Raw genomic sequence first — 25325 nt, forward strand, 5'->3', positions numbered from 1 at the left:
CATTAAGTGACTGATTCTGACACTTTTTTTTTCTCTCGGTCTTTTTAACTTTTTATACGCATCTTTCAAGAGTATAATTATTTATTTTCCTCCTCTGCTCCACTCTGCTGTTGTGCCGAGAGCTATAGGGATGAGCAGCTAGCCGGAGAGATGCCCCGCCGGACCGGACCGGACCGGACCGGACCGCTGCTCCTCCCAGAGACAGAGCTCTCCCAGCCGCCGCGTCCCCGGCTGCACCACCACCACACACCACCACACACGCAGCCATACGTTGTTCGGCTCCTGCTACTTACGCCCTGTGTCTGGGGAAGCCCATGGACAGCAGCACGTCCAGGTTGGAGCTGGATTTCATCGAGCCCGGTCGGTTTTGGCGAAGCCTCCTGGGGAGAATTTTGCTGTACAGGTCTTCCTTGGCCGCCATAGTCCAGTCCTCCACCGGCGTCAGGCTGTCCTTCCCCCCGCCTAGTCCGTCACAGCTCACGGTCAGACCCGCGGTTAGTCCATGAGCGGCCGGGCAGCTGGTCCGCATGAGCCGCAGAGCTGAGGCAGCGGGAAGCACTGAGGGGAGCGGAGCTGGGAGCGGCGCTGCGCTGCGCGGCGCGGCGGCTTCTCCGCCCACTGGAGGAAACTGCGAATGAGATCCGATAACCGAGCCTGTAGAACCCCGCGGAGTGGACACACGAAACTAGTGACACCAGAACCGAGAGAAACACCGCGGCTCCATCCAGCCATCCTCACAGAAGAACACAAGAAAACACAGCATGATATTAAAAAGCATTTTTAATTTCAGTATAAAATTGCGGTAGCTACTAAAAATATATCTCACATCATAGAAAAATAATTACAGAATTTGACATGGTTGCTGCTGACAATAATTTCACCAACTCCACCTCTCATATGTAGAAAATGATTACATAACTTTAGATTGATGCTGCTGACAATTCCACCAACTCCACCTGATTGTGTCCCCTTGATTGTAACTTGTTTCTTTATTCTAGATGCAGAGAAAACTGGGAGCCTCAACAGCTATTAGTTTAATTGGTTGCATGCAGCTCAGTGCATCCATTGTTACAATAAAGCCAACCAGAGTGCGCTGGGCCCAACAACGGGACCGCCGCTCCGCTGAGCTGTGGAACATTCCTGGTACTGGTCAGCGGTGAGCGGGGTCAGGCTGGTTAGGGCCTCCCACGGAGCTGGCAGATGGGATGTACGGTGAGATGACACAGAAGACGCAGCCTGCCTCCTGGAAAGCCTGCCTCATCTCCACCTAGTGGGCAAAGAGAGACACTGCATCAGACTCAGAGGCGCACCGGCCTCACACATCAGCAAAAACCAGGGCACGCAGCCCATCACGTAAAGATCTGTGCTGTTGTTTTATGGATGCAGAATATTTGGAGGAGTCATCATTGTTAGTGTCTCTCTTCCTGACTACCACAGGGTCTTTAAACGTCGCATTCATTGTTGGGTTTGATGAATCATATTTGAACGTCACAAGGGATGCAAGGCTGACATGGATATTTCAAACTTTCTCTCAGTCTGATGTCAAATCAGACTATTCCTGCTCCTGTTTTAGGTAATTTAAAAAAGAAGAATGAGAGAATTTAATAAAAACTTTCCATATGTTCCCAAGTATTTTTGGTAGAATTTACTGTTAAATTCTCTGAATTGGGTCAAATGTTTTGGTTTGTTTTTGCTGGTATTTCTGCCCCTTCCTCCTGGCAGAACTGCTGTATCTGAGTTGGGTTTGTCGGCTGAATTGCTTGCACATGGCTTTCAACCGTTGACTTCCTATGATTAGGGGCGTCGTGCATTCGTTTCAACTTCCTTGCTAATTTATTGAGATTTTGCGTTCATATTGGTACATGATGGTCTTTTATTATGACTTCCTCCTGCAATAAAACACTTACACAAAATAACATAAAATAGCCAGCCCCGTCCGCAGGCTTGTAAGCTTCTTCATTTCTCCTCTAAATGTGATGATGGCCATTAAAGCCACTTCAGTTTGGCATGTCTCCAGAGGTTACAGTTTCTGACCCTGAGTGCTTTTGCAGACATCTAGAAGTCTATGGTTCTCTTGCTGATATCTCGCCCGTCCTTCCTTCATGACATCATCACTTGAGTTTTCACCAAAGTGACGAAAATGGTGATTAATAACTAGCAAAACTAAAGTCGTACCCACCGTAAAAACGGCATTTAAAATGACTTAACAGCAATAATTAGCTTTATGGAAGGCAAGATCATTTTACTTTTCCAGCTTCCGTAAGCAGTTAGCTGGGCTACAGAGCTAACACTGGGCTCTGACTGGGTTGGATTGCTCTCTCCTTCAGTAAAGCCACACATTTCAGAGTTTTATTTGCAAACCATCTTAAGAACCATGCACACATTTCTTCCCATCTCACAATCGTGCACTACTTTGCATGGCTAGCTAGATAATCACAACAAAAACCTATTTAATATTACTGTAAGTAACAAAGTCCAACAGTGAGATTGGCTCCATCATCCTCATCCCTTTCATTGAGGAGATATGGACCTCCCTCCTTTAGATCAGGGTTCTCTCCATGTAGGATAAGTAGGTATAGACAACAGATGGAAGGATTTGATGCTCGTGTGAATTTTTTTTTTTTTTTTGCCTTAGTCAACTTGAACCATTTTCTGTTCAACGATTAAAAAATGAGCTTCAGCCTTACCAGTCTGGCCTGGTCCAGACACAGGCCCACCACGGCCCCCCCGCTGCCAGGGAGCTTCACTGCTGAGCCAAACTGTCAGATCAGACAGAGTCTTCATTAATTAATCGTACAGTTGGTGCTCTTGAAAGAGCTCAGTCTTGTACCTCCTAACACCCACCTGCCTGGCCAGCTGAACCATCCTGAGGTTCCCAGGACCCAGGCAGTCATCAGTGTAGATAGACCTGTAAACCACGTCGATTTTAGATCAGGCAGGTGTAGAATCGAAGCATTTATTTAGAAAAGGTAGCAAATATCCACTTTGATATGATATAGAAGATCATCTATCATACTGACGTGACACTACAATGGATTAGTCCAAGGGCCAGGCTAAGAAAAGAGACATTAAACTACAAAGATATAATCATAATATTGAGAGAAAAAAAATCATATGATAGTAAGTCATAATAATAGGAGAATAATGTCATAAAATTACAGGAATAAAGCCGTAAAAATACAAGAAAAAAAGTATCAATACGATGATAAAGTTATAATATTAGTAGACTGAAGTAACAATTTCATGGTCATTCCTACTGGCAGAACAAAAAATAAAAAAATGAGGAATATTGAGCATATAGTGAAGTATAACTTCACTATATTTCCACTTTCCATTTTCAGGAGAGGGATTAAACTGATCTCCATGGTTATGTTTAAGGTTTGTTGTTTCTGTTCACTTCTGTTCTCTGCTGAACCTCTGAGGTCCTCACACTCCAGCTGCGGTCACATACACATTACATCACACACAGGTGGATTCTTCACACTAGCTCCAAATAGAAATGGCAGCGTTTGATTTTATTTAGGAGTACTAAGCTGGGTGAATACAAAAGCACACATTTTCATATGTTTATTGTAGCAAAAATGTGAATAGCGCATATTGTTTTGCTCCCATTTTATAGATATGAGCTACTTTGAGTTGGTCAAGCACATGAAATCCCAGTAGAATCAGTTTTTCTTTGTCTAATGCATATTTGCATAGGAGCAACAGACTAAGAGTCTTCTGCAGATGCGACAAAAACTCGACAAACAAACATTCTGCACACTGGGACAGAAAACCTGGGGTTACCTGCGCAGCTCAAAGTTCTGGTCCATCAGTTGGGCCAGTCGAGTCCAGTCTCTCTCTTCAATCGCTGATCTGAGGGAAGAAAACAAACAAACAAAAACAGTCCTCAGCTCTGAAGTTGGGTCTGTGAATGAGCTCAGACCCGATTTATCCACACTGAAGCTAAAAGTCAGAAAACAAGTGAGATTTGTTTATTGGTTCTCAGTGAGCACACTGCTGACATACGATCACCAATAGAATCCAGTAACACATTTCTCTCTGCACCGTTTGTCATGCATCTAATCTGTCTGTCTATGGAGGGGAAAATTGCTAATAATATATGTAATAAATGAAATAAAAAGTCTAAAAGAATGAAAACAGACAGTGTTTACATGCACAGGTCAAACATACATCATGTGCATAAACATGATCAGATGTACGGTTATAACCCCAATGGGGATGCTTGATCTCCATGCTTGATCTCCACTGTGAAATATTCAGTCCCACATTAATTTTGCTTAAAAAAAGTATAATATACTGTCAAGAATTACCATAAATACTCCCACGTTACTTCACATACTCAGTCCCACTTTACTAGAAACACCCTGTCCCCCAAAAAATTAAATATGCTGAATTATAAGAAATATTTTGTCCCAAATTACCTTAAATGAGATGCTCAAATGATCTGAAACATGGTATTCCAACTTCTTATTTCATTTATTACATATATTATTAAAATTTAGTCCCACTTTACTTAAAACGCATCATTTGTGTCATTACTGACTATAAACACACTGCCCCATTTTACCAGAAACAACCTTAAATATTAAATATTCCATCCTAAATAACCAAGAAGAAGCTGTTCAAAGTCACCTGAAAACACTCTGGACCAAATTACTAAAACTATGCTGCTTGAAAATAGGTTAGCGTTTCTACCCACACAGCACTCAGAAAGGATCCAAAGCAAATCTACTAAATTCAAATATCTAAACAGAATTTCTAAACAAAATACATTGTTTGAGTCATTGTTACAAAGTAAATATACAAAGTGTCATGTCAACTCATTGATATCATTTGATTCCAAGAAAGTATATTGGAAACTTAGCCTGAATTACGTGTTGTTCCAGCACAGATGAATTTATGATGTGATTGATGTGATAGGTGCCTTAAACTTAGGCACCTAAGTCAGAATTGTGACTTTAAGTGACATTCTAACTGATACTTTTCCCCCCCATTGGAGCTTAAAAATTGTGATTTCTTAAAGAAAAAATGTAATGCATCATATTATATGTTATTAACAGGACAGGAAATAAGAATCTTTAATGGCAAACGCTTCTTCCAATACTTAGGATTGTTTTTGGAGAGTATCTACCTCGCCTGGTCTGTGAGTTCAGCAAAGGTCTTCATGGCCTCGACAACCACTGGTTCCCCTGCAGGTGGACAACTAATATGAAAGCAGTTCAACAAAAGCAACGAAAAAGGTTTTCAGTTTAAAGGTTGTCAAAGTAGTATTGTCAAGGAAAGGGGAAAAAGCAACTTGCTTTTTACAAGCATGCCAAACTTTACTGATCTTTTATAAACCAGTATTCAGTAAGAGACAAGAGTCATTCCCCTCCAACTCCAAACACAAGCTGCTGGACCAGAAGACGCACCGCTGAGCCAACGCTGCCGGATGTTGCTATGGATGCGTCCAGAGTCGCTGGGGTCACTCAGGTAGGCCAGCCAGAACGGTGGAAGGTCTCTCATGTCCATAGAAGCATAGTTCCCTGAGAGAGGACAAACCCCACAGGAAGAATCATCCACTGCAGTGACTTGATTCTTCAAGATCCACCTGACAATGAGCCAAATGTCAACAGCATCTCTTACAACATAACACAAGGATACAGTCCATAATGCAGTAGTCAAAAGTAAAGAACATTCAAAGTTATATTCTGTGTCTAAAAAAGTTTTATGAAACTCCCACATTTCATCATCTGTTTACTTAGTGACATCAGTACCGTAGCCTTGCTCATCCATGAGCTTCTTGCTGAAATCCATGTAGACCAAACCTTCATACACCTGCAAGGACAGAGGTTTCCTGTCAATGTTGTTCCAACCAGGTTCTCAAACCTTTTAGAACAAGTCCCACTTCAATATATACTAACTACCATACTGGAAATGAAACAAAAACATTTTAAATAAGTGGTACTACTGCTTTGACAAAGCACAACTCCTAAGATCAAAATTGGAAAAATAAGCATGAAAACAAGAAAACAATTAGAATTCCAGGTAGATAAAGATGGAGGTTCATCTGATCTTATAACAGTATATCTGCTACCATTTGGAATATTATGAAAAAAACAAACAAAAAAACTTTGGCATAAAATCCATGCAAGATGTTTCTATGAATGAATCTAAAATCTAGAAAAACACATTGTTATTAGCTATTCTTGCTAAATGTTAGCCTGGCCACTTAATTATCGAATCCTATTGTTGTTTTCAAGCTGCAATTGGAATATGGAAAAACTTGGAAGCAATGTTATTCTGAGATTTGAGCTCCATCTTCAGGAGTAAATGAAATGGAGAATCTGGAGCCAGAAGATTCTGCTCCCTGTTTACTGTTGACCACTTCTCTTCCTTGTTATATATTTTATACACAGATATGATTTTCCATTTTGGCTTCATCTGTGGGCTTAATAAATATTGACAAGGTGATATTGGTGTGGTGGTTTTTTTTTCACCTGAGTTAAAAGACGTTTAGCAAAATTGCATCAGATTATCAATATCAGAGTTAACAGAGTCTTTACTTTTGTTATACCGTTACTGTCGAAAATTCCTTAATAGCCAATTTTCAAAATTTCATTGAAGTACCAGTGAAGTCAGACACTGTGTGTGGTGGACAGGCTGAGCGGGGGTTCACTGACCTGCACCACTCTGTCCTGCAGGCCAGCCGTGATGAACAGCTCATCGGTCTCCACACTCAGGATGAAGTTGGCTCGAATCGGTTTGGGAAGATCCTTCAAAACAACAAAAGCAGAAATCAAAACTCGGCAGTCTGCTCTAATCCAACTGATAAGCAGGATGACAGCGGTCGTGGTTTTATGCTTTCTTACATCGTCAGTGATGTTGTAGAACTTCATCAGACACTTCAGAGTAGCTGAAACGATGGCACTGTGATGGAACAATGATAGCGGAAAGTATTTATTCTGTTCACAATGAAAAATAATTAGACAGGAATATGTGGGAAACAAACTATATACCTGCTTCCAGCTAGGCCCTTAACAGAAAGAGAAATAATTTCATCAGAACAGGTGAACGTGTTGCTATGTAACTGGTGCTCATCATGCAGTGAGGCAGCAGTGATTCTGTCTGTCTGTACTGATCCTTACCACTTGCCGAGGAATGTTGGTGTCATACTTTAGGGTGAAGTTCTGCTTCGTTAAAGCAATGCTGCAGCAAAAAGAGAGTGAAATAAGAACTGAGTGGAGCAATGCTGAAAACTGAATCTCAGTGAACAAGAGGAAAATGTTGTTGTCAATAATGTCGAGAATTTTCTTCCTAAAGGTCAGAGTAGCAAACATGTTTTCTGTAGTTTTCAGAACTCCGTACGACAAATTTAAAGCTTCTGTGCTTTGGTTGGATTACATTATTTTATGAATTTGACAAGCTGTTTCATGCTTTGATAGCAGATGCTGGACAGCAACAGCAGTCTGGGACAGGTTAGCACAGCAAAGCATAGCAGTTAGCTTAGCTTTGCCTGCTGGATTAAGAAAAAGCAGGATGGATGCAGAGCTGAGTTTTCTTGTTAAATGTAGTGCTGATCATTTTAATTAATTACACTTCATGTAAATTAATAAAACAAGAAAATTATGAAATGGAAAAATTACTAACAATAAAAATTGATAAATGGAAAGTCCGGAGTCTTGATTTAAATTATTTGTGACTTAATTGGTGAAAACAGAAATAGTTTAATCCAAAGAAAACTGTGATTCTTATTTCAAGTACTTTTAAAAATTGACTTTTTTCTATTTGAAATTCAAAACAAAAAAAACAAAAAATTTTCAAAAATACTTTTTTGATACCAAAGGGAAATTAAATAAATCAGATATTTGTCCTTCCGTGGAAGAGCCAATAATGGTAGTGAAAATAAATACACAGCACCAGAAGAAGGGAGCTAAAAGCCTCACCCTCGTTTGGAGCAGAACTGGTAGAACTTTTTACACGTAGCCTGCAGCAGCCGCAGACCTCCCAGGTACCTGCAAAATTCACAACGGAAGCAGAACGGTTTGTATGAATGCAATCAACGCCGTCCTGCAGCTTGGCCTGTATCTAGGGTCCCTCACCCCTCCCTCTGGCTGATGCAGAACAGATCCTGCAGACTGCCAAACTCTGTGGGATCATTCAGTGGGTGAGGGACTAAAGCCTGGAAACCACAGAGTTAGCATTTCAGTTAAACGTGCTGCCAGAGACGTTGGTCTACAGGAAACCGCATGTTACCAGAGTTTGACTCTCTAGCAGAGTAACCTCAGCCCAAAAGTTAGAGATGGTCATGGCAATGGTTTTCCCATTGAAACCGTCGGAGGGATTTCCCATTAATCCAACCCTGTGATACAAGATGAGGAAATCTGCATTAACAACTTCATCTTGTTGAGTTTTAACATTCTAAGAAGAAAAGAGTGACGTGTCACACCTGGCTGTCTTACCTGGCATATGAGCGGCATGTGATTGGCTGAGCGGGGTTGTCCTGTTTCTTGGTGGAGTAGTGAGTCAGCCACTTTGTGTAGTCTGACAAGCCCTATCAAAATAAAGAGGCTTCTCAGATACTTTGGGAACTTTATTACAGCTGAATTCTTAATGTTGAAGCGTTACTTAGACATATTCCCAGAGTTCATTAGCATAGAAAGAAAAATCACTTACTATTATTTAGGTAACATTTATAAAAATAGTTTTATTAATATATTTGTTAAACTGTCACTATGTTATGACAGATTAATATAAGTCAGAAAGCAAAGAAGCTCAATTTTTTATTTTGATCTTTTACAGAATGTCTTTGTCCAATTAAAGAATACTTCTGTCAAAATAAATCTACAGATATATAAAATGTGTAAATTTGTACATAGAAAAAAGCAACAGACTGATTACAATATTTTTTCCTCAAGTTTTTAAGTTTAAGTTTGCTGGGAGTAGTAATGATTATAAAATCTAACAGCTGCTCAGAGGGAGGATCTGTGGTTTTGCTTCAAGGATGCAGCAGTCTGAACTCTCCGGTTAGTGGGGTGAAGTGGGGAGACACAACGTTAAACCCATTTCAGATCCACGGATCAGATACAAACCACTTGTCCAATGAGCTGGAAGCCAGTAGGAAGCTTCATTCCAAACACGTCCAGCTGCTTCTCATTGATGAGCCACTCCTGGGAACAAAGGCGGGACAGGACAGCATGTCAACACTTCTTCCCAACTTCATGACAAACAGCTGAAGTTGTTTCTGGAGAAAACAGCGTGGCTCAGGTTGACGTGACACTTCCTACAGGTTACTTCCTACAGCAGTCAGTGTGTGATCAATGATATGAGAAGATGTGGTAACACACACACCTACACAGAGAGGACATGACTTCCCTTTCTGCTGCTGTGTGTGCGGTCAGCTTTTTGCTGTGTTTGAACACAAAAGCAGCTCCAACAGTTCTTGATAAGGTTCGAGTTATAGGTCACCTCTTCAGAGTTAAAGAGTTGACCTGGTTAGAGGTAGATTTAAACAGGTTGGTTTAAACCTGTTTTATAGCTAATGCAGAAGAAAAGTTTGCATTTCCACTTTGTGATATTTGTTTTTTCATGTCTACTTAAATTTAGTGACATTTTATATAACCAAAAACTATGCAGTTATTTTTTTCTTTCTAGAAACTGTTATAGAAGATAGAATGCTGCCCTGCTGGACAAAAACATTGTTTTCTCGCTACGTTAACAGCAGGATGTCAGCAACTGTGGTACTTGTGTTTTGTTCAATATTTCTTAGCATGTGGTTCCTTCCACATTGAATAAATGGACATTTATATGTTGGTGTTTTGGTCTAAGTGGTGCAACAGGAAGTGAACTTAACTTTTTATGTTGAGAAAATAAGAAGTGATAATAAAACTACAAACTAACCAAATGAACATCACCTACGAACCCAGAATAGTCCAAAGGTCCGCTCGCTGGCTCGAGTCTGCAGGCTGAGATAGTTGGACATGTAGGACAGCGTGTCTCTGCGGACACAGTAGAACACGACGCTGGCCAGCCGGGATGCTGTCCGCCCTTCCTCGGGTTTTTCCAAGAAGCGAGTTATCCTGGCTCAGAGGCCGAATGGGTCAAAAACAGGAAGAAGCTGGAAGCTCAGGTCCATAGAACCATCCTCACCTGTGGGTTTCAGGACAGACCTCCACAATCCCCCTGGAGCTGCTCCGCTCACCTTCCTCCAGCTCATAGTAGATGATCAGCTCTCCGGGCTGAAACACACACAATGAATAAAAACCAACCATCAAATGGAAAATAAACAACCCTTTGACTGCAGACCCACATCACTACCCTCAACCACAGCTGGTTTGAGGTGTTAGTGCTGAGATGCTGGGTTTGGTTTTTCACTATGGTCAAACATCCCCACACTTGTCTTTTGCGTCCAACGGATGTGGCTCCAAAAGCTGCTACTTTTTACACACATAGATGGCAGTTGTATTTGATCTAGAAAATTCCAAGTTACCAGTCGGAAAAAATGTACTGCAACGCCTTCTGAAGTCGGATTTTCCACTAGGAAAGCGGGAACGACTCTGACATCCCCAGTTATGACCGGGGATGCGCCCGCTCCCCGCATCAACAGCAGTAAGAAGTGGTGAAAGACATTTTACCAGACACACATGTAGGAGTGCGTCTAAAATCATTTCCATGTAGCTACTTCAACTGTAAACTTAACAAATTAAAAGTGGTGATTATTATGAACAGTAAAGCTTAAAACTAGAACATTTCTGAAGAAATTTAAACGGGCCCTGCTGAAGTGTGGCTGTCTGTTGGAACCCAGCATTCTGATGCTACAAATTAGCATCAATGCTAAACTAAACTACAACATACTCTATAGCATGTGGAAAGTCACAAGCATGTTGAGTAACATGGACTTACGCCATTCAGTATGTTGAAATACTGAATGGCAAATTGCTAACATTAGCCAAAAAGCTGTCAGTAACATGTGGGGCGTCATTACATTCAGTGTATTAAGTGTGACTAATAAATAAAAAAAAATAGCTAAAAGCTTTTTTTAGGGAAAAAGCTAATGCTGATGGGGGCAGTGAAATGCAAATGCTTGTGCTAATATTAATTCACTGCCTTGCGTAACTCAGCGTTCCACCATCATTAACTGCCAACTCTGCCCTCCTCTCCATTACTGTAGTTCTAACCTTCAGCCATCATTGTAGTTCTAAAGGGCAGCTCTGCCTTCAGCCGACTGTCGTGTGTGTGAGACAGAAAGGTGGAGAAAGAATTCTGTCTTTGTGAGACACACAGTCAGTTCTTCTGAAAAAAGCAGTCAGAACAACTTCCTGTTCAGGAACCGTGAGACGTATTCACAAACCGTTTGAAGCGTGAGAGAGGGCTATTTCTCATCTTTGTTAGTAGTAGATTCATATCTGAACCTCACTCACAGTAATAGCAGCGATGAGAGACAGATGGTGTCATCATGACCGACTTTCATACAAATAGAAACATATTTGTGGTCTCCATCTTGTCTGTATTAAATATTCTGTCAAGGTGCTATTTCTATATTTCTAAATACCAGCTCAACCTCCTGTCGTAACTCAGTGTTCCGCCATCACTGTAGTTTTTAACTGCATGCTCATCCCTCTGAATGCATTATTATGAGGTCTGAGTTACGACTTCCCAGGTAACTGGAATGCAGCATTAATTTGACAGCAGCTGCTCGTTTGAGGAAGAGCATAATCATTCTTATATCCAGTCACTTCATAGAAGCTCACCTTGGACTTGAAGAAGCGGATAACTTGAGCGATATCAAAGTTCTGATCAGCACACAGCATGTCTCCAGCAATCTGCTCAAACACAGAGAAAGAAAAGGCTGAATGTACATCGCCGTGCAACCTGAATGACCGACGTTCTGTCCACCTCGTACCACGACAACGTCATCGTCCAGCTTGCGACTCCGTATGACGAGCTCCAGGTCAGCCACGGCCCCAAGCTGGTCCTTCAGGGTCGTGCTGCCATCGTTCACTATGTTCTCCACCGGGAAGTCGTTAGCTGTGGCCCAGCGCTCGTAGTGCTTATACCTGATCAAAAGAAAAAGGATTTGCAGCAGCAAGCTCAGGCAGTAAGTCCAGACCAACAGCAGCTTGGTTCTGCTACTCACTTGTCTGCGTTGGTGACCAGGTAGACCTCAGTGAAGAGCTGCCGCCTGGAGAGAGGCAACGCATTCAGAAGGTTCTGAACTCTTAACTGGGACATTCCACATCTGATGAGGTTAGAACGATTCATGTTTGGTGCCAGTCAAACTCACACATTGACAGTTTCCCACCAGAAGTCAAGAATCTTCTTCCCCCCAGTCCCAGGAAGCAAAGCCTTGGGTACACCGGCCAGATGGCAGTATAAACCCGTGTCGTCATTCTGGGCAAAGAAACAAAAATCCGCCAAAGCTTTACTCTCAATCTCGTCTTCTTTCCAGCTCATTTATGGTCTGGCTTTTGCTTTGCTGTGGTTTTGTCCTTGAATAAATCCATTCAGGCATGAAATACTCTTTATTGATTTGATTCAATCAGAAAATAGGAATAAAGGAAGAAATAATAATAATAATAATAATAATAATAATAATAATAATAATAATAAAGGCATCAACATTTATTTTCCAAAATAGCTGTGGGCTTCAAAACTAAGCCAGGGGTGTCCAATATGCACCCATTTGTGATTTTGTGTAAATACACTGTGTTTGATAAATGTAATTCCTTGTATTTAGGGTTGGACCAGAACAGAACCTGGAGCGACTGCAGCACATGCTGTAGACCAGGGGTGTCAAACTCCAGTCCTGAAGGGCCGGCGTCCTGCAATTCTTAGCCATGCCTCTGCTGCACCACACCTGAATAGAATAATTAGGTCATTAGCAAGGCTCTTGAGAACTGATCTACACAAGAAGGAGGTAATTCAGCCATTTCATTCCAGTGTTTTGTACCAGTGGCACATCTGCAGGACAGTGGCCCTTGAGGACTGGAGTTTGACTCCTGTGCTGTAGACCGTCTGCTGACCAAAACAAACAGACGTGAATCTATTACCTCTGTTGAGAACACCTTCACTGGCTCCCTGTTGTTTGTTCAGTAAAATGTAATGTCAAAGACTCTGGAACAAGAATCTCTCTGTCTGTTAAGCTTCATCAGCCAGTAGATCAGTTTAAATCCAGACTGGAAACACTTTTTTTCTCCCTGACCTTCAACACCGATGAAAAGGAAAAGGGGAAAAGAAAATCAGTGCAATTGAAATTAGTATCTTATCTATGTTATTAGTTTTTGGTATTTTCTGCCAATTGTCTTATTTTTCCCCCCAAAATTAATTAGATTTTCATTTTGTTATTTATCTACACGTGATGTGTAAAGCAGGACTAATAAAAGGAATAACTAGCACCTTTTACTGCCCAGGCCGTGATTTTCTCTGAGCCACAGAGGAGTTTGGTTTAAATTCGCACAAGTCCTGTCAGTCAGAAGAGCTGCTGTATCTCCGCACCAAATCCCATATCTCTTCCGGCCCATTTTGTGTTTACACTATTTACTTTGGTAAAGCGACACTTCTGTGACATTGTTCTTGTTATTCAGTTCAATGGGAGGTTGGGCTCGTAAATTCGGCACAATGAAAAGGCAACAAACGCCGTTCCTCGAACGGAACTACGACTTTTAAACACCTGTTCCCGTTACATTGTGACGGAGATCTGCGGTACCGCGCAGTGCAGAGGGGGGACGCTGCACACGGCGTCACTTCCCAGAACTCTCACGACTCCCAAAACACTCGGAGCCGAACGTCCCGCTGTGAGGGAACGAACGTGTCCGTGTCAAAAACAACGAATCAACAGACACCGATAGTAGCCAGGACGGCAGATGTTTAAAAGCCACTTTCTGTAACGCGGTTCTTCGCTGAGCGGTCGCACTTTCGTGAAGGACGTGAACTTTGCCCTGCTTGCTCTGCAACACACCACAGAGCTAGTTTACCTTAATCTGGGTCTGCAGGACGGTGCCGTGGCCCGCGACCAGCAGGATGCAGATCATGGATGCAGGTCGGCTCGTTCAGGTGAGGCTTGAAAAACGTAAAGTCCACCGAGGATCGTCAAGACTCTGACCTTACAAACAGGGTACACTTCCAGGTGGACCCTTCAAATTAAAATACCACCGTTTGCAACTCAAGTGAACACATTCATAGATAAATAAACAAACAAACAAAAAATAGAATGTCACTATTTACATTTTTATTATAAAGACATACAGTTATCATCCAATGCAGGACTTCCTAAACCCATTCCATTCGTTGGTTACATTGTTGCAATGTAACTACAGTCCACAACAAGCAGAGAAAGAGAGCAAACCCAGACTTTAATCTGGATGATAAACTTGGTATCGACTGGTTAAAGTGACAATGATAAAAGACATCAACACAAGAATGCAATGTCTGTAGACATTAAAATGAGTGCTGTTTATACCAACTAGAACAGAGTTTAAGCATAAGAAGCGCTTCCTGTACTGGAGTTGAATGATCGATCATACATGCTCATAGTAAAAGGCATCAAGAAGAGCTTTCCTAAATCTCATTTGAAAAAAAAAAAAAAACACACTGCAGACCCATTAAATAAAAAAATAATGTTATAGTTCCTAGGTGAATTTCATAATTAAGAGCTTAAAAAAAAAAAAATCTGGAAAATTTCACAAAGGGTGGATGAGAATATTCAAAACAATATTCTAATAATGAACCCATATTGTGTATGCTCAATAACAAGATACATATTTTGTAAGCATTTCAAGTACTCTTTTGGCCCGTGTGTTTTCATCTTCAGATACTTCACTGGCAACCGGCTTCACTGAGGGTCCGAGCTCGATGACCCAACAATGCCATGCTGTCGCAAAAGGTTCCTCAGAATCTGATTCTTGGATTCCCAGTTTTCCACCTATGAAAACACACAAATAAATGATCGGATTTCTTAAGATAGTATTAGAAACATGGTGACTATAAGCAAGAATTTATGGGCAAAGTCTTAAATGATGTCTTGACCCGGTGCAGGTGGTGGGAGTCAGAAGGAATACGTGTTTACATCCATCTTGTTAGTTGATTTTTTTTTAATGCACAAATACTGTATTACATGTACTTTTTTCAGTTTTTTTTTAAATACATGGTGTTATTTTTCAATAATTCCACAGTATTTTTTTACACTCTAAATTCCACCTTTATACCTTTGATTTTTTTTTTTTTTTTTGCATAAATCTACTTGTTTCCACTTATATGTCACCTCTGAATTTCCCTGCAGAGGAACAGTAAGCATTATTTTCATTCTATTCAGGCCTCATGTAGCCTGAATTCAATAGACCTCTTGTGTCTATATGATTGGACACAAGAGGTCGCCAGAGTTCAAACCAAAACAGTCAGAATCAAATACTGACCTCATTTTTTCAGGAATGTTTGGCGTATTTTGGGCTTTGTATGTAAAAGACAAAGGGAGGAGTAAACTTCTGAAAAAAAAAACAATAAAAACATCAGAGTTTTTTTCTCAGAAATCTACTCCATATTTTGCTATCTACAGTGGCTTAACACACCGTCAGTCTGGAGACTTCTGTAATTGCACACAAAATTCCTAAGAACCACTTTTCCATCTTGCTGAAGACTGGTTGTCTGTCCACCACTATTAAACTACTGGATTTAAATTGTCTTCCAATCTGGACGCAACAATCCTTTCTATATATTCACATTTTTTTCCTCCTAATCATGCAATTGAATTGTGTCCAAACAGCACGATTAGAAGACACCTGTTAATGTTAGACACACCGCACGCTGACGTACTTCCTGTCTTAGTAGTTGGTTGTCGACCTGCAGTCGTTCCAGAACGCTGATGTCTTCTCCCAGCTTCATGTTGCTTTGTCTCAGCTCTTTGATGTAATCGCAGGCTTTTGAGAGGATGCCCCCTTTACTCTGAAAAAAAAAGCCTGGAAATGATGTAAAAGGTCGAGGCAGACCAACGATAGTTGGTCAGTTTTTCCGGGGGTCAAAGGTTACCTGGCCTGTCTTGGTGTAGTCGATGTTACACTCTGGGATGGTCTTCGAAAGCTGAACAATCCAGTTGTTGATCTTGTCCCTGCGCCTCCGCTCGACTGTTGGGACATTGGGACAAATGGAGATTTCTTAGGAAGCTGTTGTTGAAAAAAACCCCACAGAAAATATATCTGATAATATCAAACTGTTAGTAAAACCCTGTGTTACAATGACTGCCTCGGAGTCTAAATATGAATATTTAACTGCTTGTCACTGCTGGAAAGACAGAGGAAACTCTGTTCCTATCTTATCTTAAAGTGAATTTGGAATCAGCTGAAGTTAGCACCTGCAGGTCAGAGGTTTGCAAACACTAGAGTTAAAGAAACAATAGACGCTGCATCTAAAGCACTACATGTCTGACCAACAACCAACAACTGAAAACCCAACAAAATCAGAGTGCGTTAAGCATGCATGCCAACCTTCGTTGTGCTGCGCTCGCCGTTTTTCATCCCTGGAGCCCCGAGGAGCTTCCTGCTTTCTACACACACAATAAATAGATTCAGTTGCTTTATTTTGGGGAGTAGAGAAGATTTTCATGAACTGAGGCTTATTGATTTGAACCAAACGGCATTCTGATGAGTCTGGATGTACTCACGCTACGTATGGCTGAGTGCGCGGTGCTATCGTCCTCTGACTGGATCCAGTTAAAACTTCCTGGGGTGACATCATCACATAAAGCTGACCTTTGAAATAAAACCTTACAGTCAACTCCAGAAAGCGACATCTTTTATGCTACTGCTAATTTTTCTTCCTCCTCTTTCCACAGCTTTAAACTCAGAGTGTAAGGAAGCAGTGTGACTCGTTTTCCAGTCACATAGTGCCATTTTACAGCACAATCAATATTCAGTTATATTCAGTTCTTATAAAAATCAAATATGATTTAAAAGAAGCTGACATTGTAATTTAACACCTTAAAGACTGGGTTAAAATAAAACTCCTCTTCATGAAACGCTGCCTTCAGGAAGTCGTCCCAACATGGCTTCTCCATCAACCTCTGTGCAACATTTTTCCTGATGTTGCGCTGAGAAGTAGTTCCAATAATGAGCTCAGGTGTTTGCTAATTGCTGCTGGCTAGTCTGAAGGAGCTGAGTGAGAAAGGAGAGAGCTGCTCCTCCTCACAGCTCTGAGGAAGAGTTGGGTCTTGAAGGCGGAGCTAGGTCCGCCCAGGCGTTTAGCACGGCTGAATGGTTGCCACGGGAGATTAAAGGATTTCTCTAACATGCACGAAAGAATCAAAGCAACACTTCAGGTACGTGTTTGATGAGAGGATAACACCATAACATAACGTAAAGCTCAATAACGTTGATTTTACATAACACTGCCACTTTAATTGTGCATAGCTCACCTGCTGGGGTGGTCTGGCCCAGCAGAGTGTCAGTAGCTTGAACTGTTGTTACCATGGTGCCAGCAGTGGCTTCTGCAATGGAGGCTGGGTAATAGGCATACTGGGCCTCAGCGCTGCCGTCCCCTTCCAGCCCTTCTGGCTGAGAGATGACCGCCTAAAACCACACATTAAAGCCCAACGGTCACTGAAAGGACGATGCGCATTTTAATGAAGATGCAAAAACTTTTCGGCTGAATTTGTTTAGTTTTTACAAACTATATTTTATATTTTAGGGCGCTAATCTATTGCTCAATAAGCAGGAAACTGTATGTGCTGCTGATATTGCTCTACAGCCAGGGAGCGCAATTCCCACCTGTGTGACAGTCTGTGTGGTTGCTGGGAAACCAGCGACCAGACTGACAGCCGCAGCTCCATCTGTCTGGGCCTCCAGCTGGCCATCGGACACCTGGATCACTCTGTAGGTCACCTGCAACCCAACGGGCAGCCATCAGAGCCCACGCTCTCTTTACCGCTGCCTCACATTATGAACGACACTAATCCGACATGTCAGGCGGGGTCATGAAATTCCTGCCAATATGAGTGAGTAAGTATTATGTGAAAGGTGTTACTTTACAACGAGTATTTCCGACTCCATCGTACCTGCCCACCGGCTCCTTCTGTCTTGAAGACTTGATACTTGATCTGTGGGTCTGTGAAGGTGGCGGCAGACTGAATGGCAGCGATGGCGGCCGGATCTTCTGCTGTAGCTACAGAGCCTAAACAACCCACCAATGAAAGGGTTAAGAAGATGGAGGGGGAAAAAGAGCATGATGAGAAAATGTGTTTTCATTCAGTTGCGTAATAATTCTGCACAGTAATAGCTGCCCATGTTGTCCTAAGGATACCTTCTGGAGGTGGATGAACTGGGAGCACTGCAGTTGGTGATCAATAAAGCCAATCCAAAAAAACCATTTCCAGATAATTGTGCATAATTGTGTACAAACCCCTGAAGAACAGAAAAATTGGTTCTCTCTTTATTCTCTCTCAGGGCTGAAAGAACAAAATGCAATCATTGTGTTTTTTAAGCCCTGATTTGGGAGATCTTGTAGTTTGTTGTTGACACATTTTCTTTTCTTGTGTTCGTGAAACATTAAGTAGAGGTGCTGCAGTGGTAGAGACGGCTGTGGCTGTGTGGCAGAGTTGTCGTCTTGCAATCGGAAGGTTGTAGGTTCGATTCCAGCTTCCTCCTGCCATCTGTCGATGTGCCTCTGGGCAAGGCACTTAACCCTAAATTGCCTACCGGTCTATGGGTGAATGTGACTCCAGTATAAAGCGCTTTGAGTGGTCAAAATGACTAGAAAAGCGCTATATAAGTTCAGTCCATTTACATATGATGACTTCCTGGGGGTTCTGTGAGGTATGTTACTGAGCAAGTAAGAAGCAACATTCTTCATTTTTACTTGTGCTCAGTAAGAATGTTGTTCTTGCAGCAAACATCTGTGTTCACCTTTTCTTCTCCAGACTTTTCTTTTTCCAGATATCCCACATCGTCCAGTCCACATACTTCCTGCAGACTTTCTGTCTGTCCTGTCACTGCATAAGTCCCCTTCTCACTGTGTGTGTTGAAACACAGAAATCTGCCTGCTGCTATTCTTGAGCAAGCTCTGCACTGGTGGCAACTCACTTCTGAATCGAACACTTAGGTTTTTAGAAGGATTTCACTTGTCACTCTAAAAACTGAAGCAGTATAATTTAATAATCTTAAGGAGCTGAATGGGAGGAAGTCAGCAACAACAAAAAAGACATGTCTGCACTGAAGACATATTTTTCTTCCTTACTGAGAACTTTTTTAAAGATTAGAATAGAACAGAATAGGATTCAACTTTATTGTCATTGCACTGTCACATGTACAAAGCAACAAAATGTAGTTTGCATCTATCCAGAAGTGCTATACAGGATTTAAATATTTATAAACAGGTGTACAAAGACATAAACAGAGAATAGTGATGTGCTATAAAATAAAATGTTTTGTACAAATATAAATATAAATATGACAGCTATAAATATAAATATGAACCACTTACAATGAACATGGATTTATTTTATAGGAAATAAAATGCTATTCCACATTTGTCACTGCCAGTTATTTTCGTGAGTGTAGAAACTAAAGGGAAATGTTCAGATCACAACTGAACTGTGGCACAAAGCAGTAAACATGTCTGATGCATCCCCTCACATTAAAGGCAATTGATCTAACAACCACTGCACACATATTCATGCATAAAAAGTGAAGGTGGCTCAGGAAGATTGAATTTACCTTCCTCGTTAACAGTGACGCTCCCCTCTGGCTCCGGGCTTTTCTGTTGGCTGCGCGCCCCAAAAACACAAGAACGAAGGTTATTATGTGGCTAAATAAACTAAGACTGCATTTAAAACGTTTTGATTGTTCACTTTTTTGTTATTGTTATCTGGTATGAAACAGCACGAACTGACTAGCATCCCACTCACCTCTTCATGTCAGCCGAGGGGTTAGGACGGGCAGGCCGACAGCCGGGCTGTGGAGATCAAATGACGGTTAACAAAACCATAGAGAAACTTCCTTTAAACCCCGGAGCACTGCTGACCCAGATAATGGCTCATCTCCAGGAGACTGAACCTGAAACGACTGTTAACGTTAGCTATGGCTGGAAACGACAGGCGAGCCGCAGCCGTTTCCATGGGAGATGACGGAAACAGACCGACTGAGGTTTCCAAAATAAAACAAGGAATGACATTTACAAATATATATATTTACTACGATAAATGCGGATGCGTAGGAGATGCGACGGATACACGATATTCAAATAAATGGGTTTTAGTTTGCGCTAAGTCTCAGAATTAGCGAGCTGCTTCGTTTATTGACTTTATTCACGTCACAGAGTTTTATTTGTTCGATGTGACTAAGCTAAAGTTTTAATTTGGAAGTTTCACAGGAAGTAAAGGGCTTCACCGAGGCGAACCGAGTCACAGCAAACACTTAACGACTCGGCCCAGAGGGTTTGTGTTTTGTTTTTTAACAGATGCTTCATAAAGAACCGCAGCTCCTCTCTGCTTTGCTGGGCAGCATCGCTAACCACAGTAAACAACATTTGGTTTAAATTATGAAGACGTTGCTAAATGTGGCGATTTTAAGACACACTGCACAAGATGTACTTACGCTGCCGTAGACCCTCCTCCCAGATTTGTCATCGCAGTTCCGTCGTTAATGGTACGCATGCGTGTGGAAGCCCGTTTCTGCCACCCTCTTAAAAATAAATAAATAATCTCATTATAATGAGATAGTAATGAGATAGTATCTCATTATGATAAAACAAGAGAAGCATGGACTATTTTGAATGTAAACAAGAATGGATATTTGGTGGTGGAATGATGTCAAACCACCAGCAGACGAAGAGTCTGTGATGTCACTGGTGATTCAGGCTGTGATGTCATCAACTGCAGAATTGTATGTAACACAATTCTGAATATTTGTCATTGCTTGCAATATAACGGACCAGTTCAGACGCCTGCAAAGCTCTTTCCGATCGACCCTTAGTTAGTTTACCAATCGATGACTTTAGTGACTGTACTAAAAGGAAAATGCCTCAACAAACACAAAGACACAACTAAAGACTGGCCCTCCTGGAGGAGGAACTGGAAGAGATGAAATTCTAGTTACAAAAGCAGGAAAAGCTCAAAGAAGATTTGAGAACCTACTTCAAGGCAAAGATGGATTTTGAGAAACTAGAAAGGTTCAGTGATCCAAAAGTCCTGAAAGCTGTGACCATTGTTTCTCAGGCTCACCTTGATGTGAAGGACCTGGAGAAAGAGGACTTGGAACAACGGTTTGAAGATTTAAAGGTGGCCCACCTTGAAGCAAAAGTGGCCGAAATACATGCTGAGAAGGACAAAAGTAAGACCTTCCAAGAAGAAATGGATGAACTGAAGATTTTCTACGAGGAGCTGCACTCTCAGTATGAAGGAGACATTGCTCCGGTAATTCAAGAGGTCGAGACACCAACCATTAATGAAGTGAAGCTCAGTGAGGAACATGTCCTGGAGAATCGGAGAGATGAAAAAGATGATATGATTCAAGAAATGACACAAAACATCACATTCTTGATAGACAACCAGAAACTATTGAAGGACGAATTGAATCAAATCAAAAGTTTATGCAAAGAATTCAATTCCAGCTGTGAAAGCTTCAGGACTAAAGCAAGAACTTGATCAGCTTCACATTTTATATGAAGATCTAAAGAGTAAATATGAAAAAAACATTCTGGATTCAAAGCAGGAGGATGAAACCAGTACCAGATTCAGCAAGAGGAAATGGCTCTTTCAAAAGAAAAGAAAGAGAACATTATCCACGGAATAAACTATTGTGAGCTGCAAGAACAATTTGAAAAACTTGATCTGTAGATAAGTCAGGAGAGGCAATCTGATCTGGAGAAATTGGAGGAGGACAAGGCCCTTCTGGACAAGAAAGAGAAAGAGAGAGAGAATCAGCAGCTCATCAGCAACCCGAGAGCTGAAAAGGATAGGCTCTTCCAGAAAATGTCAAGAGACATCGCAATTGTGCAAAAGAGGGAAAAGAAGACGCAACACGAATTCGATCAGCTTCACGCTTTATATGAATAAATAAACTCATGAAAGAGTAAATATGAAACAGACGTTATCCAATTACAGCAGGAGGCTGAAATATACCAGACCAAGAAACAGCACGATGAAACGGCTTTCAAAAGAAAAGAAAGAAATTATTATGCATGAAAGAAACCAGTCTGAGCTGCAAAAACAACTTGAAAAACTACAACTGCAGGTAAGTGAGGAGAGAAAAAGCCATCTGGAGAAATTGGAGGAGGACAAGGCGAATTATCGACAGCATCAGAGACGAGAATGAAGACACCAGAGAAGAGAAAGGACGGACTGCCCACCCTGAGTTGGAGAATGTTAAAAAATTGTACAAGGAGCTCAACTCTCATTATGAACAACAAGGAGAACAAGGTGTTGTATGAGAAATGATTTGCAAAGAGTAAAAGCAGACCTCCTGCTGCCCAACATGCTGAGAGCCGAGGAAGAAGATTTAGAACAAAAACATGCCCCAGTTTTACCAGAGGAGGAGGAAGACTCACAGAGACAAGTCGACCTGCTTACTGATTTAAACCCAGATGTTTCACCAGGAGAAAACTGACTGGGTTGTTCCACAGATCCAGACACCACAGGAGAGACCAGGATCTCTGGAGAAAACATGCTGGATGATTTGGACCATCCTGACATTAACACCACGGAGGATGCTGAAAAGAAGAAATCAAAATTTTCAATTTGGAAAAAATTGTGAATTATGCTGGGATTACAGAAATCAAAAAGGAAAACAAAAGAGTGACAGCAATAAAGAACAATGTTCCTGATTTAGATGTTTAGAGAAGGAGAAAGACGTGCAAGAGAGAAACCGAGGACCGGAATCAAACACAAATATCACACATTATAAAGAGCTATTTTTCTATGGAGGAGTGTGAAGGCATTCAGCGGGCGTTCAAAGTAACAACAGCTGACATGACATGTTAAATAAACTCATGAAAGCCGACAGGGGTCACTGTTGAGCTCACATAGAAAGAAACTATTTTTTGTAACTTTTCGCCAACATTTCCATTTCCGTTACTGAATAAACCAACAACACAAGAAAATGCTACTAAAACTCATCAATAAAAATGCTGACAACAGCTGTTCCCACTTTCTAGCCACTCTTAGAAATTGACATTGAACCGTCCACGGACCAGCTGCTTTCACTACAGCAAATATTTGAGGGAGTTCAAATAAACAACTTAATCAATTCCTTTACTGAAAGAAACATTGATGACTTTGTTACAGATTGGAAACATTTCGGCTGGTATAAAGAGGCTCAAAACGCTGGACAGCGGCCGTGGTTTGATCCCCGTTCGGGGGAGGGACAACATTTCTGCATAGAAGAGTTGAACGAAGTAACCACTGAGTTAAACCAGCGAGAGGAACAAGGAAGGGAATCACGTTTATGAATGAACCGTTGTAATATTTGTTGCCATATGTGACCGACAACTAGTCACATAATCATTGGAGGAATGTTTTGAACAACATGTACTTCTGAGAGCAGACTTACTGGACCATATTTTAAAATGACTTGTGAAGTGTTGCCTTTCTTTCCAGAGATTCTGTTTGAACATGTTTTGTAAATACAGTTGTTTATGTGGCTTATGTTCTGCATGAAAACGTGATTTTAAAGAGTCATTTGAACATTAAACAGTTGGGGTTTTGGCCTTTGTTGGGAGTTCTTTTCTGTCTGCTGCCTTCTCATAGTCTACCACCAGATGGAGCCAGGACATTGCTGACCTGGAAGGCGGAACAGATGTTTGGACTCCATGCACCTGCAAGAAATCGTCCTCATCAACATTGGATAGAATAAGAATGAGTTGCCAGCATCTTTTTGTTTCAAGAAAACAAAGAGGGGGGCAGAGAGGTGGAAACAACAGATGTCTAAGGAATGTTCATTTAAGGAGGGGTTGTAACCTAACACCGGAAGGGGGTGGGGTGTTTGATTAGAGGTCAAAGGTCATCAATCACTCCTCCGATTAAATTTTGACAGAATATAGACTATATAGTTTGTTTTTTTTGTTGAATCCATTGATGTCGGAGTCAGGAATTTTATTCGGGCTGAGGCCTGGTGTCTGTTTATATTTCCCAAATTTGTGTCAAGCCTTGAATTTCAGAATAATGTCCAGTTTTAGCAAACCCTGGGTTTGGATAGAGACCTTGCTTAGTTCCACCTGGGTGTGGGTCGACATACCGGCCGAGTCGGGCAGAGCTTGGCCTTCATGCCATTTCCAATATGAAGGCCCTTCATGCAATCAGTGGAGGTTGGTCCCATGGACGTCTGTCTTTCCTCGGACCTCCATGTTTGTGTGGAAGTTTGGCTTTGCATGACTCCTCTGTCTGCAACCTGAGTTTGGGTCGGTGCAAAGGCTGAGCCAGGCTATGCATGGAGCCCCCTGGTTGATTGTTGGTCTCTCTTTCCTCGGACCTCCATAATTGAGTGGAGGTCTGTCTTTCCTTGGTCTCCTCTGTTTTTAGGGAGCCTCCTGTTTGTAACCTGGGTTTAGATCGACACAAAGGCCAAGCTAGGTTATGCATGGAGACCCCTCATTGATTAAAGGTCTGTCTTTCCTTGGTCTCCTATAGGGAGTCTTCTGTTTGCAGGGGGGCCTCTGGTTGGATGGAGACTCTAGGATGGTTGTTTTCCAGAGCAAGTTTCAGCTTCACCTTCTGGTCTGAAATCTGACCCTGCAGAGATTTCAATGTTTCCTCCTGTGCTTTGAATTTGGAAGCTTGCTCAGAGTGACTTTTGAGCTGCTCCTCATATTTAAGTTTCACTCTGTATTCTTCAACCATTACTTCTACCAGACCTTTGTTGCGGGAGGCGTATTTTTCAGCCTCCCTCTTGAAGTACTCCAGCTGTTGAAGAATGTTCTTGTCGGCTGTAACTTTGGAAGAGCAAGAAATCTTTGACACATCTTTAATCTCTGGCACGTTTCTTCCATGTTGATGTTTGACTTGCATGTGACGTTCTTCTTCTAACATTTTTTTGCAGTTTCTGAATCTCCTGCTGCTGTGATTTGACTTTAGCCTGATATGCAATCCTTTGGTCTCTTTCCTCATGGAGATCAAAAATCTTACTCTCCAGTCCTTTTTTAAGATCGTCTACCTGCTTTGTGAGATCAATGACGTGTTGGTTGGCTCTTCTCTTCCACGACTTCCACTGAGGGGGTCATCTTGAAGCCAGCAGAGGGATTTGTTTCCTGCTTGACTTCCAGTGATGTTGGACTCTCAAAGTTGCTTGAAGGACTTGATTCCTCCTGGATTTCTGCTGATTCATCTTCCGGCTCAATGGGACTGTCACTGTCATCCTCAAAAGGGAAAA

General features: G+C 41.6%; 3 protein-coding genes across 4 annotated transcripts in view; all 3 read right to left on the reverse strand.

The window, feature by feature from the left end:
* LOC129369749 (ubiquitin-associated and SH3 domain-containing protein B-like) overlaps positions 1-695 on the reverse strand; it is a 40202-nt gene extending 39507 nt beyond the window's left edge. Inside the window, exon 1 of the mRNA XM_055045339.1 lies at positions 294-695. Coding sequence (XP_054901314.1) covers positions 294-529 — 236 coding nt within the window. The 5' untranslated portion in view covers positions 530-695. The remainder of the gene's footprint in view (positions 1-293) is intronic.
* A 67-nt stretch (positions 696-762) lies between these two features.
* On the reverse strand, positions 763-14089 carry gkup (glucuronokinase with putative uridyl pyrophosphorylase). 2 transcript variants are annotated; one of them, XM_055045340.1, is made up of 23 exons: positions 13956-14089; positions 12266-12372; positions 12119-12163; positions 11885-12038; positions 11733-11804; positions 10132-10220; positions 9905-10061; positions 9075-9152; positions 8445-8536; positions 8239-8344; positions 8085-8164; positions 7929-7997; positions 7131-7191; positions 7002-7018; positions 6855-6912; positions 6666-6758; positions 5760-5820; positions 5415-5528; positions 5135-5192; positions 3787-3855; positions 2845-2908; positions 2688-2759; positions 763-1267 (listed from the first exon to the last, which is right to left on the reverse strand). In XM_055045340.1, exons 1-23 carry the CDS (start codon positions 14010-14012, stop codon positions 1151-1153), a joined length of 1890 nt encoding a protein of 629 aa, XP_054901315.1. In that variant the 5' UTR covers positions 14013-14089; the 3' UTR covers positions 763-1150. The 2 variants fall into 2 exon arrangements, 1 of the variants encoding a protein (XP_054901315.1); XR_008606977.1 differs by lacking the exons at positions 763-1267; positions 2688-2759 and having other exon boundaries at positions 2866-2908; positions 5135-5206.
* Positions 14090-14187: 98 nt separating this feature from the next.
* usf1 (upstream transcription factor 1) lies at positions 14188-20705 on the reverse strand. Its single transcript, XM_055045730.1, has 11 exons — positions 20559-20705; positions 19871-19917; positions 19680-19729; positions 18023-18138; positions 17736-17849; positions 17384-17537; positions 16634-16721; positions 16458-16516; positions 16003-16097; positions 15790-15918; positions 14188-14902 (listed from the first exon to the last, which is right to left on the reverse strand). The coding sequence occupies exons 2-11, from the start codon at positions 19876-19878 to the stop codon at positions 14813-14815; spliced, it is 903 nt and encodes a 300-aa protein (XP_054901705.1). The 5' UTR covers positions 19879-19917; positions 20559-20705; the 3' UTR covers positions 14188-14812.
* Positions 20706-25325: the final 4620 nt, after the last annotated feature.

This window comes from Poeciliopsis prolifica, unplaced genomic scaffold (genome assembly GCF_027474105.1).
Source record: "Poeciliopsis prolifica strain line A6 unplaced genomic scaffold, Auburn_PproV2 SCAFFOLD022, whole genome shotgun sequence".
Classification (NCBI taxonomy): Eukaryota; Metazoa; Chordata; class Actinopteri; order Cyprinodontiformes; family Poeciliidae; genus Poeciliopsis; species Poeciliopsis prolifica.

Bases quoted from the DNA above. Each gene is read 5' to 3' on its own strand.
- gkup (XM_055045340.1), bottom strand. From the start codon at position 14,012: ATGATCTGCATCCTGCTGGTCGCGGGCCACGGCACCGTCCTGCAGACC. The intron at 12,373-13,955 runs GTAAACTAGCTC...TTCTTTGCCCAG, and splicing joins TCCTGCAGACCCAGATTAAG to AATGACGACACGGGTTTATA. The intron at 2,760-2,844 runs GTGGGTGTTAGG...CTGATCTGACAG, and splicing joins TGGTTCAGCTGGCCAGGCAG to TTTGGCTCAGCAGTGAAGCT.
- usf1 (XM_055045730.1), bottom strand. The intron at 18,139-19,679 runs GTAAATTCAATC...TGGGTTGTTTAG, and splicing joins CGTCACTGTTAACGAGGAAG to GCTCTGTAGCTACAGCAGAA. The intron at 15,919-16,002 runs GTAACCTTTGAC...TTTTTTTTTCAG, and splicing joins ACTACACCAAGACAGGCCAG to AGTAAAGGGGGCATCCTCTC.